At 37.8% G+C, this 13,267-nt stretch overlaps 1 protein-coding gene across 4 annotated transcripts in view; it reads right to left on the bottom strand.

The window, feature by feature from the left end:
• tll1 (tolloid-like 1) overlaps positions 1–12,749 on the bottom strand; it is a 50,922-nt gene extending 38,173 nt beyond the window's left edge. For 2 of the 4 annotated variants that reach the window (XM_079846889.1, XM_079846891.1), the window contains exons 1-2: positions 12,529–12,749; positions 10,873–11,277 (exon numbers count right to left, since the gene is read on the bottom strand). In XM_079846889.1, the coding sequence (XP_079703015.1) occupies positions 10,873–11,050 (178 nt within the window). In that variant the 5' untranslated portion in view covers positions 11,051–11,277; positions 12,529–12,749. Of the gene's footprint in view, positions 1–10,872; positions 11,295–12,528 lie in introns of all 4 variants that reach the window. The other 2 variants (XM_079846890.1, XM_079846892.1) reach the window with 2 other exon arrangements.
• Between the last annotated feature and the right edge of the window lie 518 nt (positions 12,750–13,267).

The raw sequence follows: 13,267 nt of genomic DNA, 5'->3' as shown, positions 1-13,267 counted from the left end.
TTTTTCGATATTAATATCTTGAAAGTTCATATCTCGATATAGATACGATAACGATATATCGTTCAGCCCTAGTATAAATGTACGTTTTTGACCAACATTTTCCACCGTTGATGTAATTTCAAGCGAGATATTACTATTGTAGTAATTAAAAATTCGCTTAGTTTTCACCTCAGCTCTCTCTATTTTGTTATAGATCATTAAACCATTACGCTGCCACTGAAGTCTGTCCGAAATCAGTTTTCGTGAGAAACCTTCATGCAAGCGCTGCCTGCAAAGTCATTGCCTGATGGGGTAGCAAGGCAAAAAGTCAAAAAGTCAAAAAGTTTTCAGATTCAGCCAGCATAGCATGAAACGCGTACCCTGCCTTTAAAATTAAAGTTAAAATTGAAAAAATAAAAAATAAAAATCTTTTTGACTACCTTGTGTAATGGACACTTTCTGCAAATGCAAACAGGGGTAAATAATGTATTTGTGTATGTGTTTTTCTTAAAATAAATGGCCAAGTATCATGTCTTTGTATAATGGAGAAAACAAAAATCAATGTCATACAGAACCACAAACACTATTTAAATCAATTATTCACTTTTCTAAAAACATCCACCATACTGTTTTCTACAATCATTTTTCTTTCTGCAAACGTAGAGATTTTTGCTTTTGAGCTATAATTCAGAATGTGCAAGTTTAGATGTTCATGGTCTACCTCTACCACAGAGTCTTATCCAGTGCTTACATTTTTTTTCCGAGATTACTGGCTGGTTTTAGGAACAGAACGTACCATAACAATACCTTTTTACCATAATGTTGGAAATTTGCCAAAAAAAATAAGATTTGTACTGTATGTCATACTCGGTTCAGTAAGTTTTATGGTCGAAATGGCGAATAACAACAAGGCTTATAAGTGCAACGATTTGATTGAATATTTGCATATTCTGGAGCCAATTTATATCTGTATTTATCAATGACTACTTGTGATTGTCCAAACCTGATGTTAATACTGGTCTGGGAGAGACCACTTAAACAACAGCAATCACTGTCCTCACACTCTCAGAAAAAAAACACTGTCAGACAGACAAACTTCAGTCAGTGCCACTGTCGGAGCATCAAAGAACCTTTTCACACGTCAGTATGTGTAAAGCCGTTATTGTTTAATTAGCGAAACACATTCTAGGAGGAAGTGTGTTGGATTGCTGACTCATTATTCCCTGCTCCAAAACAAACAGTCCATGGCGAAACAGAGTGCTGACGTTGGGATATTTGGGAATTTTCGGAAGCTGGTTGTCCGGTCAGAGTGCTCCTGGAAAATCCTCTTTTATTAAACTCGACTCCACTGACCATCTCCATTTCACACATATACAACAACTCATCTACTCTGATTATGACAAGCTGATTTCAGAGAAAAGTAAAAGTAAATGCAGTCAAAGAGTCAAGAGCAGTCTCATGAGGTCTTGAATGCTTTGAATTTTAATGTGAGTGTGTCGAGACATGTGAAGGCAGGCTGCTGTCATGTGTGATGTGCTTAACATTCAAGTAATACTCAGTCAATTTGTCAGTGCAATCAAATTCATTATATTTGTCCACACAACTCTATACATAAACTTTTGCATTGCAGACACTTACAATACAACAGCAAGTGAAAGTTTTTTTCCCTTGTCACTCACTATCACTGCTTTGCTGTGTGCAGTTTTATGAAAAAAACCCTCTTTTGTAAGGGGCATGAATGAAGGTGCGTGTGTGTGTGTGTGTGTGTATGAGAGAGAGAGAGAGAGAGAGAGAGAGAGAGAGAGAGAGAGAGAGAGAGAGAGAGAGAGAGAGAGAGAGAGAGAGAGAGATTCGTCTCAAGCTAAGTGGCAGGATGCAGGCTACCAGGAAGAGATAAGTGCCTGAATGAAGTGGGCTCCCACATTCGCCACACACACGCGCACATACACACACAGTGAGGGAAATCAGCATACAAAGAGATGGAAATGTGTTTAGTGCACTCTAATGGCATGAGATAAGCACACGGCCAAATATTCACATTCTGTTTTCCCAAGAACAACAGCAGCAAGATGATCAACCACACAAAGTCATTTCCACTGTACATACACACACATACAAGGTCATAAGCAATATGTAAACAGATGGCCATGAATCTGACACGTATGTAGATGTGGAATTTCACCCAGCTGCACCATGTACTGTAATATAAAATAATCACAGTTACACAGACTCAAAGATTAAATGAGAGAGCAGACTCCTGTCAGACTGACACGAGTCCCTCCCGCACATTCATCAGACCAGCTGTTCCAGTACTACAGTGTCTGTATGCAGAGTCCAAAATTAACACCAAATACCAAATGTGGATAAAAATGTGGCTTTGGTTAGTAAATGAAACAGAGTTACTCAAAGTGGCTTTATAAGGGGTTACACTGTAAAAAGCTTTTTTGTAAAAATGGTGGTACTCGCTCATGTCAAATCAAGTCAAATATATTTGTATAGCGCTTTTCATAATACAAAAAATCAGCTTTACAAAAAATCATGTTTATAATATCTTAATATCTTCATGCCTTAAATGGATAGTTCACACAAAAATCTGTCATCATTTACTCACCCTCAAGTTGTTCCCTCCAAACTTGTATGAATTTCTTTCTTCTGTTCTGATGAACACAAAATAAGGTATTTTGAAGAATATGGGTAACTAAAAATTTTCCTGGAAGTGAATGGGGTCCATCAACTGTTTGGTTACTGACATTCTTCAAAATATCATCTTTTGTGTTCAGCAGAAGAAATCAATTCATACAAGTTTGGAACAACTTGAGGGTGAGTAAATGATGACAGAATTTCCATTTTTGGGTGAACTATCCCTTTAAAGTCACATTTAGAAGATTAGAACTGGGCGATGCTATAGTTTACATTTTGCAACAATACAAGCAATCAAGCAGTTGAGATATGCTGTATGTATTAGGGGTGTAACGGTACGTGTATTCGTACTGGAGCATTTCGGTACAGGGCTTTCGGTTCGGTGCACGTGTGTACCGAATGACCGAATGCAATATTTTGTGTGCGGAACATAGGTACATTTTCGTGTTTCCACACGAACATATTAAGTGGCGGAAGTTTCCGCGTTCAGCGCAAATCCTGCCCTGCAGCTGATTCTAAAGTTTTACCCGTCGTCACTGTAACCTAAACCAATGAAATCGACTGCAGGGCGAAAAAAAGCTTTTCCGCTCCGTGTGCGCCGCCGCACTCTCCGTTCCGTGTGTGTGTGTGTGTGTGTGTGTGTGTGTCTGCGCGCTGCGCTCTCTGCTCAATGTTCAATGTTCAATGTTCGACTCCGTGTTTGCGCTGCGCGTTCTGCTCTGTCGTTAACTGCCCAAACACTCCAATCATGTACCGATCACGCACTGGAAAAGCAAAGTCCGCTCAAATAACGTGAAATTTCTCAGTAGTAGACTTCTGTTTGCTGAGCTGGTATAGTCATGCTGGCAACAATGGTACACTTAGGCTCTGATCACATGCTCTGGTAATAATAGCTTTGTAGGACTATATTTTATTCTGATAATTAGAAAAAAATATATAAAAAAAACCATCTTAAATTGATTATGTTGATTGATTACTGAAAAATAATGATACATTGATATATTTATGTTTAATATTATTTTAATATAGGGCTATTTTCTGTTCCTTTTTTTCCCGGTGTTTCATTTAATTAGGTGATTCTAAGTTTAATTATTGATGATTACAAGCTTGGAGGAATTGCAATTAATTACAGCAAATTGTGCAATTAATTATCGATTCCCAGCCTTAATTTTTAAATATGAGCAGGCCTACAAGCTGGGATTGGTAATGCTGCACTGTAATCGTAGTTATTTATTTATATTTTTCATTAAATTTATTATGTGATATTGGTTTGAGACAGAGAGTATTTTATTTAGTGGAGAACTTTGCAGCAATATTTTATTTCTTATTCTTTTTTATTTTATATATATTTTATTATATTTTATTAAAAAGTGTTTAAAAAAGTGTAAACAAATTGTTAAAAAAAAAGTTTATAGTAATAAACAACCTGCAGTTTAATGTTTGCATTTCTTTCCCTTACTGTACCGAAAATAAACCGAACCGTGACTTTAAAACCGAGGTACGTACCGAACCGTGATTTTTGCGTACTGTTACACCCCTAGTATGTATAGTATATATTGCTATGACGCATCTTCTAAAAGAGTACTGAATCTTCTGATCAAAACAGATGCGAAGAAGATGCAGAAACAAGCAATCTCATATGTAATCATGCATATGTAAAATAACGCGATCATCAACATTAAAGAGCATATAAATCAGAACTGCCTAATGTCACTGAATGAAATGTCGACCCAGGATGAGTTACAGGACTGTGCAAGCATTAGGAGTGTTGAAGGACTTCATTTCCTCTATCTATGTTTAGATCATCTTCCTGAATCCCATCTTGACAAAAACTTTCTCAGCTTTTTGCTCAAAATGTTGCTTTTTTTAATGAAACTTATACTTAACTTAAGTGTTGATAAAAAAAAAGAATACATGAAGCTAGAATAAAACATGTTTTTTTAAAGCAGAAGATCTGTTCTTTCTTTTGATATATTATATGTTTAGATATTCATACAAAAAATAATCCAGGGGTCATGACATTTTTGTGAAAATGATCAAAAACGCTGGCGGTGGCTGGCAACTTTTATTTTTAAAATGCTGGCAGGGAAAGAGTCAAAGACAAGCAACTGTCTCCTAAAGAAAACATCTGCCATGATGTGCATCTTTTAAAAACTTTTACCTCAGTTATGTATTTTTTCATCAAAACTCTTTGCATTAAGTTAGCAACACTATTATATTCAGATTTTTTATTTATTATTCTTCATGTTTTTGTGACAGATAAAACCAGCTAAACAGCATAATTTGCTATATTCATGACATTTTCTGAAACTACTCGCCATTGTCAGGTATAGTAAAAGTTTTTTTCTTGTGTTTGAAGACATCATTGCTGGAAGTAGTTCTCAGCCATTAGACAGCATAATTCTGTTGTTCACTACTAAACTTGAGGACTATAAACTACAACTCCACAAAATCAAGCACTGCCCTCTATGAAACTAATGGAAAAAATGAATGTGTAGCCAATGAAGATATAGTGAGGAATGAAGTGCAGAAAGTATCTGAGAGGAGCTGCAAACATTACAAGTGAACAATATAAAGGAGAAATAAAGGGTAATATTATAGTATAGAGTTTTAGTGGGTGTTGTGTACTTTGATGGGCGATCCATTACTACAGCTTTTTGTATAAATGTACCCCTATCGTATTCTATTTTGCACTTGTATTACTCTTTACTTACTATATTACTTTATTTACCTGACTTCATTTATTTTCTGTATTGTATATTTCACTACTAGTATTGTGTAAACACTTTGGCAATATCCTAAATGCTGACAATAATGCCAATAAAGCTTTGTTGGCTCGATATGAAAACGCACATCAGCTTTTTTTTTTTTTTGCATGTTTGCCCCTTAAGCTAAGCCTGTCCGCATACACTCCCAGTATACTCCCTCGGGTTTGTTTATGTTTCTCTTGCCTAAACAAGGAGGCGTGGGCTAAATTTGCATAATCAGAAAAGATTGGTTATTCTGTGGCAACAGTGTCGTTAGGTTTACAATGTCTTAAGATAACAGAAACAGATAACATCACCTAATGACTGTATAATGTAACTAGCCCTTTAGTGACCTATTGAAACCAATTGAGCTCCTGGTTTCTGTAAACACGAACCAAAGTCCTAAACAATGCACTTACCTCATTAATGGAGCTAATAGCCTTCTGTTATGTCAACCAAAACAAACCATTACCAGAAACTCATGAAGGTGATACACCTTGACCATACAGAAGAACATTTCGACGTGTTTCAGGTTTTGCAACCCTTTGGCTGAAATTTCTAAATATGTACAATGAACAACTGCAATACTGAACCAACAAAACTTGCCTTACCAAATAGGGCTGCATTATATTGGAACAATTTCAACAGATGACCCAAATAGCTCTATTTTGGAAAGAATTAATCATTCTAGAATGATTGGGGTGATTTTGTAAAAGTGAATCTGCATAAAAAATTATAAACACATTACAAGCATTGATAAATACAATAGAACAAACTATAGAAATAAACAGTGATTTATGTTTTCAGGTAAGTCTAACAGTATTCAGGTACAGAAATTGAACCTATTGCACCTATTTGCACGTTTCATAACATAATCTGAGAATATTTGTTTTCCATTTGGATCGGTTCATTTAAAAATGGAAATTTCAAGCTTTCGATAGATGTATTTCTCATGTCTGTGAGGAAAGTTCACGCTGAGTTTCGGTTTATTTCTTGACGCGCTCAAGTTCACAGAGACCGAGGCTACAGAAAGCACATCCTGATTGTTTTCTATATTTTACAAAAGCACAACGTTTAGTTATTGTGAGTGCACACAAAACATTTTTTTGTCAGTTTCGAATGACATATTAGGCAACCTCTTGATGTAAGACCAAAAATGAAAGAGTATTTTAAGTTAAATGAAAAGTGATCGAGTCAGTGCCTACATGTTATGCAAGCATGATAATAGCTTCAACACTCCGCACAAACACTTAAATATGTGCCTAATAATAGCGCACATTTATATAGGTTAACATTAAAGCCAGAAGTCATGTAAAGTTGCTACTACTTACATGTTTCAGACGATAAACCATATTTGGGATCTGTGTTTTCCTGCACATACTGTAATTACCCCAAGGAACCGCCGTTAACAATCTGTCCCTCGCAGCCTCTTCTAGTCAACTAACCATTAGTCGTCTATTAAGGGGAAGCCCTAAGTAAAAATATATTTAATCATTGTTAAAGGGATAGGTCACTTTGAAATTAAATTTTGGTATGTTTTAGCTTACCTCAAGGCCATCCAAGATGTAGGTGTCTTTTTTTCCGCAGTAGTTTCATTTTTAGGTCAAACCGTTCTTGTCTGCCAGTCATATAATGCAGGTCTGTGGTCACTGTCTCAAAGAGCATGCACAGAGTCCAAATTAAAACAATTCCCCATCGTTCAAATTAAACAATTCCCCATCATAAGTACACATTGATGGCCTAAGACAACACTCGTTCCAATGAACTGCCGTAGCCAAGGCGACATCTAGTGTATATATCTATGCACCAGTCTGTGCACACGTCACACAGCAGGAAGCGCGCGCGCCCTCAGATCACTTGGACGTGGCTGTGTTACAAGAGGTATAAACGATATAAATACTGCTCGTTTCGTGTCTTAGGCCATCAATGTGTACTTACGATGGGGAATTGTTTAATTTGGACGATGGGGAATTGTTTTAATTTGGACTCTGTGCATGCTCTTTGAGACAGTGACCATAGACCTGCATTATATGACTGACAGACAAAAACGGTTTGACCTAAAAATATCAAAATTGAAACTACTGCGGAAAAAAAGACACCTACATCTTGGATGCCCTTGAGGTAAGCTAAAACATACCAAAATTTTATTTCAAAGTGAACTATTCCTTTAAAGCTATTTAAAAGTCATTTTCTATTTTGTTGTATGATTAAAATTAATGACAGACAGCAGCAGGAATTGTATACAGCTGTCACTTTAAGAGATAAAGCACAGATCCAATATAATGATACGCATCCATTTTCTTTCTCAATTGTTTACATTCACGTGAGCCACAAACGACTGTGCTAATAACTATCCGAGGCAGGCATCTTGACATAATTTTGCATGCATGCGTCCACTCAAGCACAAACAGATGCGAAAGAGAACGGAATTCAGTGTTCACGTGCTTTGTGCTCGGCTTTGTATGTGCACACAGAAAACAGCAAGCGGGTTTCGAATTTGAGTCTTCTTTCACTCAAATGATTTAAAGTCGCTTGAATGTTTAAACTGACAGTACCTAAAACACGTGATAAAAAAAGTGATAAAAAATGATAAACTTTCGCTCTATGATGGTTAAACATTTTTGCATTCATGCATTTCGAACTGTGGGGCCTGGTCCGTATGGATCACATATCAACGACGATCCCTATACTTGACATCGCACTTCCTGCAATGTGACTATCACTGATGTGCACATCACGATATCAATGCTAAAAGGATATATCGTGCAGCCCTAACACAAAACCCTTCCAAATAGTAATTTAGGGAGTGAATTAGGCCTGTCTTAATTTATATCTACAAATGCCAAAACATGAATTTTATTGGTATGGTTAGGCCTAGTCTACACAAATGAGAAAATTATATTTAAGCAAAAGTGTGTGTGTGTGTGTGTGTGTGTGTGTGTGTGTGTGTGTGTGTGTGTGTGTGTGTGTGTGTGTGTGTGCCTGTAAGCCTGTACACAATTAAGCTAAATTTGGGTCCATTCATCTGAAAGGCACAGAAGCTCCCCCCATTGACACCTTATATTTAATTAGCATGGCTATTTCTGCTAACACAACAACACAGCGCAGGTATGCTAATGCAAGGCTACACTGCGAACGCGTAGGTAAAATGCTCCATCAGCTAAGAGAGTGGCGAGAGCTGGATCGAACACGCTCAATGACCTGGACAGTTTTTGGACGGTCAGCATTTCACCTGGTATGATGCAAAGATTTTTAAGCACTGTAACTCAAACTTTTCCACTAATGCATATCATGACTGTAGCAACTACATATAAAGTTGCGGTTTATGAATTACAACTGTTAAAACTTTCATTTTAATATTAACATCATGATGTTTTAGAGCACTGTTTTATCTTGGGGCCATTGTCAAAAGTAGACTGAATATTAATGGTAGCTTGTGATAGCACATGTGATAGCAACCATATGTGACCCTGGACCACAAAACCAGTCATATGGGTAAATTTTTGAATAAAGCTGAATAAATAAGCTTTCATTGATGTATTATTTGTTAGGATAGGACAATATTTGGCCGATTTGAAAATCTAGAATCTGAGGGTGCAAAAAAATCTAAACATTGAGAAAATCGCCTTTAAAGTTGTCCATTTATGCTCTCGATTGTTCAGCATCACTCTCAAAAATAAATATTTGATATATTTACGGTAGGAAATTTACAAAATATCTTCATGGAACATGATCTTTACTTAATACCTTAATGATGTTTGGCATAAAAGAAAAATCTATAATTTTGACCCATACAATGTTGTTGGCTATTGCCACAAATATACCCGTGCTTGTGACTGTTTTTTTGATCCAGGGTCACATATATGAAATATTATCCTCAGTAGGACATTCAGTCATCTTGAGTGTACACTGGTATTTATAAGGGAGCCAGCTGGGTACATGTTCATACATATTGTACAGGCTGTCGTTCACTAGTACTAACAATATGAATTAAGATCGCCTGAATATGTGACATAAATCTGACAGAATCTCTGTGTAATAGAGATTAAAAGTGTTTTTCTAAGTCTATTTATTTATGCATTTGCTTAAAGGTTGTGTGATGATGTTGTCCACCCTTTCCCCGTAGTACTGCTATCAATGAGCCTGTCAAATTTCTGGGCTGAATATTTCACAGTTTGGAAAAACCGAGGTCCTCCCTAAACTGCCAAACAGTCATACTCCTACATGCATACACCCAAACATAGACATATTAATCCAAACAAACATACACACTGCACGCATACAAACACTCTTGCAATCCCAAGCTTTTAGTCATTCTAAGTAATCCATATTACTTGTGTGTACAGTACAGTACAGTATGCATGCCCTCTGCGTGTACATGCATCTGTCTCATGAAGGCCTGGAAACAATGCCAACACATTGCAGCGGAGAAAAAAATGTTCAGATTTATAGTTCCTGAGTAAACATGATATATACAAAGGAAAACGAGAAAGAGAATGTGGAGAGGGAGATTTGTGAGTGAATCTGTGTGTTTGCATTGGAGAGGGAAGAGAACAGAGCAATTTTACAAAATGTGACTGCAGACAGTGCATTTAAACATCTGCTCTGTCTTAGCTGAGTTTACTTACACATCCAAAAGAGAACAGGGTGAAAAACAAATCATATTAATGGCCTTCTGCTAATCTGTATGAATATGTGTCAACATAAAGATACAAATACATAAACATGCCACCCCTGACTCTATATACATACATAGCCTACACACTGTCCCTGTAATCTTGTGCGTCTGTAATCTTTACAGTTTAATCCTCCATTAAAATATCTATAGATGTCAATCCCACTAAATCTATAATCATTACACTATATAAATGTAAAATGCAATAATAACATTATTAAACGCATATAAAAGCCACGGATTACTTTTACGTACTCGTTCTTTTTTCTTACTAAACACAAATATTTATTGCAATAACAGGAGGTCAGTCAATAAGCTTTGCCTGCCAGCTGTCAGCATGATAAATACAGGTTCAGATGGACTGAGTGAACTCAGTTTCACATTCGCTAGATTGATACAATAATTCAATAAAATATATTGTAAATCGTGCACCCGCGCTCATACCTGCACGGACAAACGTGCGCACGGATAGCACGGGTTTATGACAGAGAAGCGCACGTGGCCTCGCGAGCCGCGGGATCATCCCGGGAGAAACCGAATTAAAGCGGGCTAGATAATATCAGCGGAGGAGGAGGGCTCGTGAGAGATATGTCTACGTCAAAAGAAAAGAAAAGAAAAGAAAAAATAAATAAAATGAGGCGTCGCTGATGCTCCTGTACCAGAGGACTCTGCGAGACGCGCGTCTCCGCGTAAAGAAAAAAACATCTAAAGTTTGGGAATAACATGCTCAGCAACTCAACGCAAATAGGTGTGCTTTATCCTTTTATCACCTCACAAAAAGTGTGAACACATCAAAAGCTATAGGATAAATTGCATAAAAAAGCGTCTTACCGGCTTTGCAGGGATCCTTGTAGTCTATCGTCTCTGTTTTCTCCTCTTCATAATAATCATAACTGTCATCATAATCTAAACAGCTGTGCACGGACACTTTGCCCCAAAAAGTCAAGCCGGCCAGCAGTAGTGTGATCCAATTCATTTTACTGGTCAGTGCAGGGTGAATGTAGTCCATCTGAAGTTTGAATGAGCGCGGATCAAAGTGGAGTGTCTCGTAAGAGTCCGGTAGTGGTGAATTTAGCGCTACACACGCCGTGTGGACATCATCGTGTTCATTATCATCATTGGTCCGGTTCGACAGACGGGGCAGGGCCGTCAGTGTCGCGGCATCTCAGCTGGACGGCAGATAGTACCAGCTCACTTTTCTTTTCTCTTGCAGTCAGCTTTCCTGAAGAGGGAGAGCTGCAATGAAGGTCAGTCTTTAAATGAAATGAAGTAAAGTCACTGGAGACAGAGGGTGAGACATGCTATAGCCCACATTTAAATGATTATTTAAATGAGGATGTTTAGCCTAACATATTTAAATTAAACTGAGCAGTTTACACACCATCCCCATACAGTAGCTCAAAAAACCTCGATAGATAGATAGATAGATAGATAGATAGATAGATAGATATATAGATAGATAGATAGATAGATAGATAGATAGATAGATAGATAGATAGATAGATAGATAGATAGATAGATAGATAGATCTATTTTACACATCAGAAACTTAAAGAACAGACATACATTTTCGTGCATTATAACCACAGGAAACTACCTGGTTTACTTTAACAATGGCAACCGATTTTACCCAAAACGAGCCGGTAGCTGTAAAAGTCACACGTTCACTAAAATTTGAGCAATAATCCGGCAAATGAACTGTTTTTTCCGTCGCCTATACAAAACTTCAGGATGTAACGCAAGTTCCATGTAGGTGAGATCGTATTTAAAAACTGTTATTATACAATAGTTGCTTTATTAGGAGGTGACCGTAAAAGCGGCTGTGGTGTGACATTTAACAAACCTATTTAACTCCCCTCATAAAGTAGGTCTCTCTCTCTCTCTCTCTCTCTCTCTCTCACACACACACACACACACACACACACTCAAGTCTCTGAACTAAAAGCAGTTTCTCAATGTGTAATTTGCTGCGTGAAGCTGCTTTAATTTGGTCAGTGTACTGACCTCAAAATAGCTGCAGCCAGCTGAAACAAGGAAGCCAAGAAATAGTATACTAGAGGAAATAAGTGAGCAGGTTATAGATTATATATTTCTTTCATTCAACACATCTTTAGCAGAATGTATAAACTTCTCTGACTTATATGAAGTGACTGTCAAAACGCCGAAAGGACTCCTGAAGACGGCTTTGAACTCGTTTATCCATTCTCAGGTCCTGACTAATACAATTTGCCGGCGATAACCCCGGGGCCTTCAGGTAGGCACTCTTCTACCGCCTATATTTACCTTAGGAGAGTTAACGGCGAAGTCGGTCCGATTTAAGCGCAATCTTCATATCTGACAGACCAGAGCGCAAGTAGCCTATATGGAGGAGCGCGAAGAGACTCGAACATTTACCGCGCGCTACTTTACAAACATAAAGAATAGACGCGCCGTAGTTTAACACTGTGGCGTCAAACCTTGTTAAAATATGAGAGAGACGGAGCTTACCTCAGAGAATGCCCTCAGGGTCTAGTGTTTTACAGCCTCAAAGCGCAGGCTCATCCTGAGTACTGCCCTCATATTCCCCCTCTCTCTCTCTCTTTCTCTCTCTCCCTCCCTCTCTCTCTCTGGAAACACTTCTCCCACAGCCATTGGAATATTAGAGTGAGCTTGCTGACTGGTACCGCTTATTCCAAACGTGCCCATTTCCCTGGAGATTAACGCGTCTCTCTCCTTCTCTCTCTCCTGACACACACATACACACAGATTAGTCCCCCCCCCCCCTCCTCTCCTCTCCTCTCCTCTCCTCACGGCAAGGTAACTGTGTGTTGACGTCACGCCATCAATCCATCAAGCCATGCCTCATTTGGCAAAAAAACTCATGCACTGCACGACAAGAGTGTTTGTAAACGAGCTTTACTGTGGTTAAAATGACTACAGCACGCATTATTGGCTGCTAACAGGCCATTTGTGCATCCTGATAAGAAGAGAGTATAGCAAACAACGCAGTGCACAGATGTATTTGACAAGAGGGGAATCTCCTGATAAATGGAACATACTCTAAAGCTTTCTCAGTATGTTTGAGTGTATGCGAGTGTATGTGTGTGTAGATACGGTTTTGCCTATTGTGGGGACCAGAGTTACAAAATAGTAAAATGCAGAAAGGTTTAGAGTTAGGGGATAAAAAAAATATCATTAGATCCACCTAAACAAACTTTATTTTAATTGATATAAGAAGAAGAAAAAT

The sequence above is a fragment of the Squalius cephalus genome, assembly GCF_949319135.1.
Source record: "Squalius cephalus genome assembly, chromosome: 2".
Classification (NCBI taxonomy): Eukaryota; Metazoa; Chordata; class Actinopteri; order Cypriniformes; family Leuciscidae; genus Squalius; species Squalius cephalus.
The sequence above is the reverse complement of the archived record's forward strand: the minus strand, read 5'-3'. Positions and strand labels throughout refer to the sequence as shown.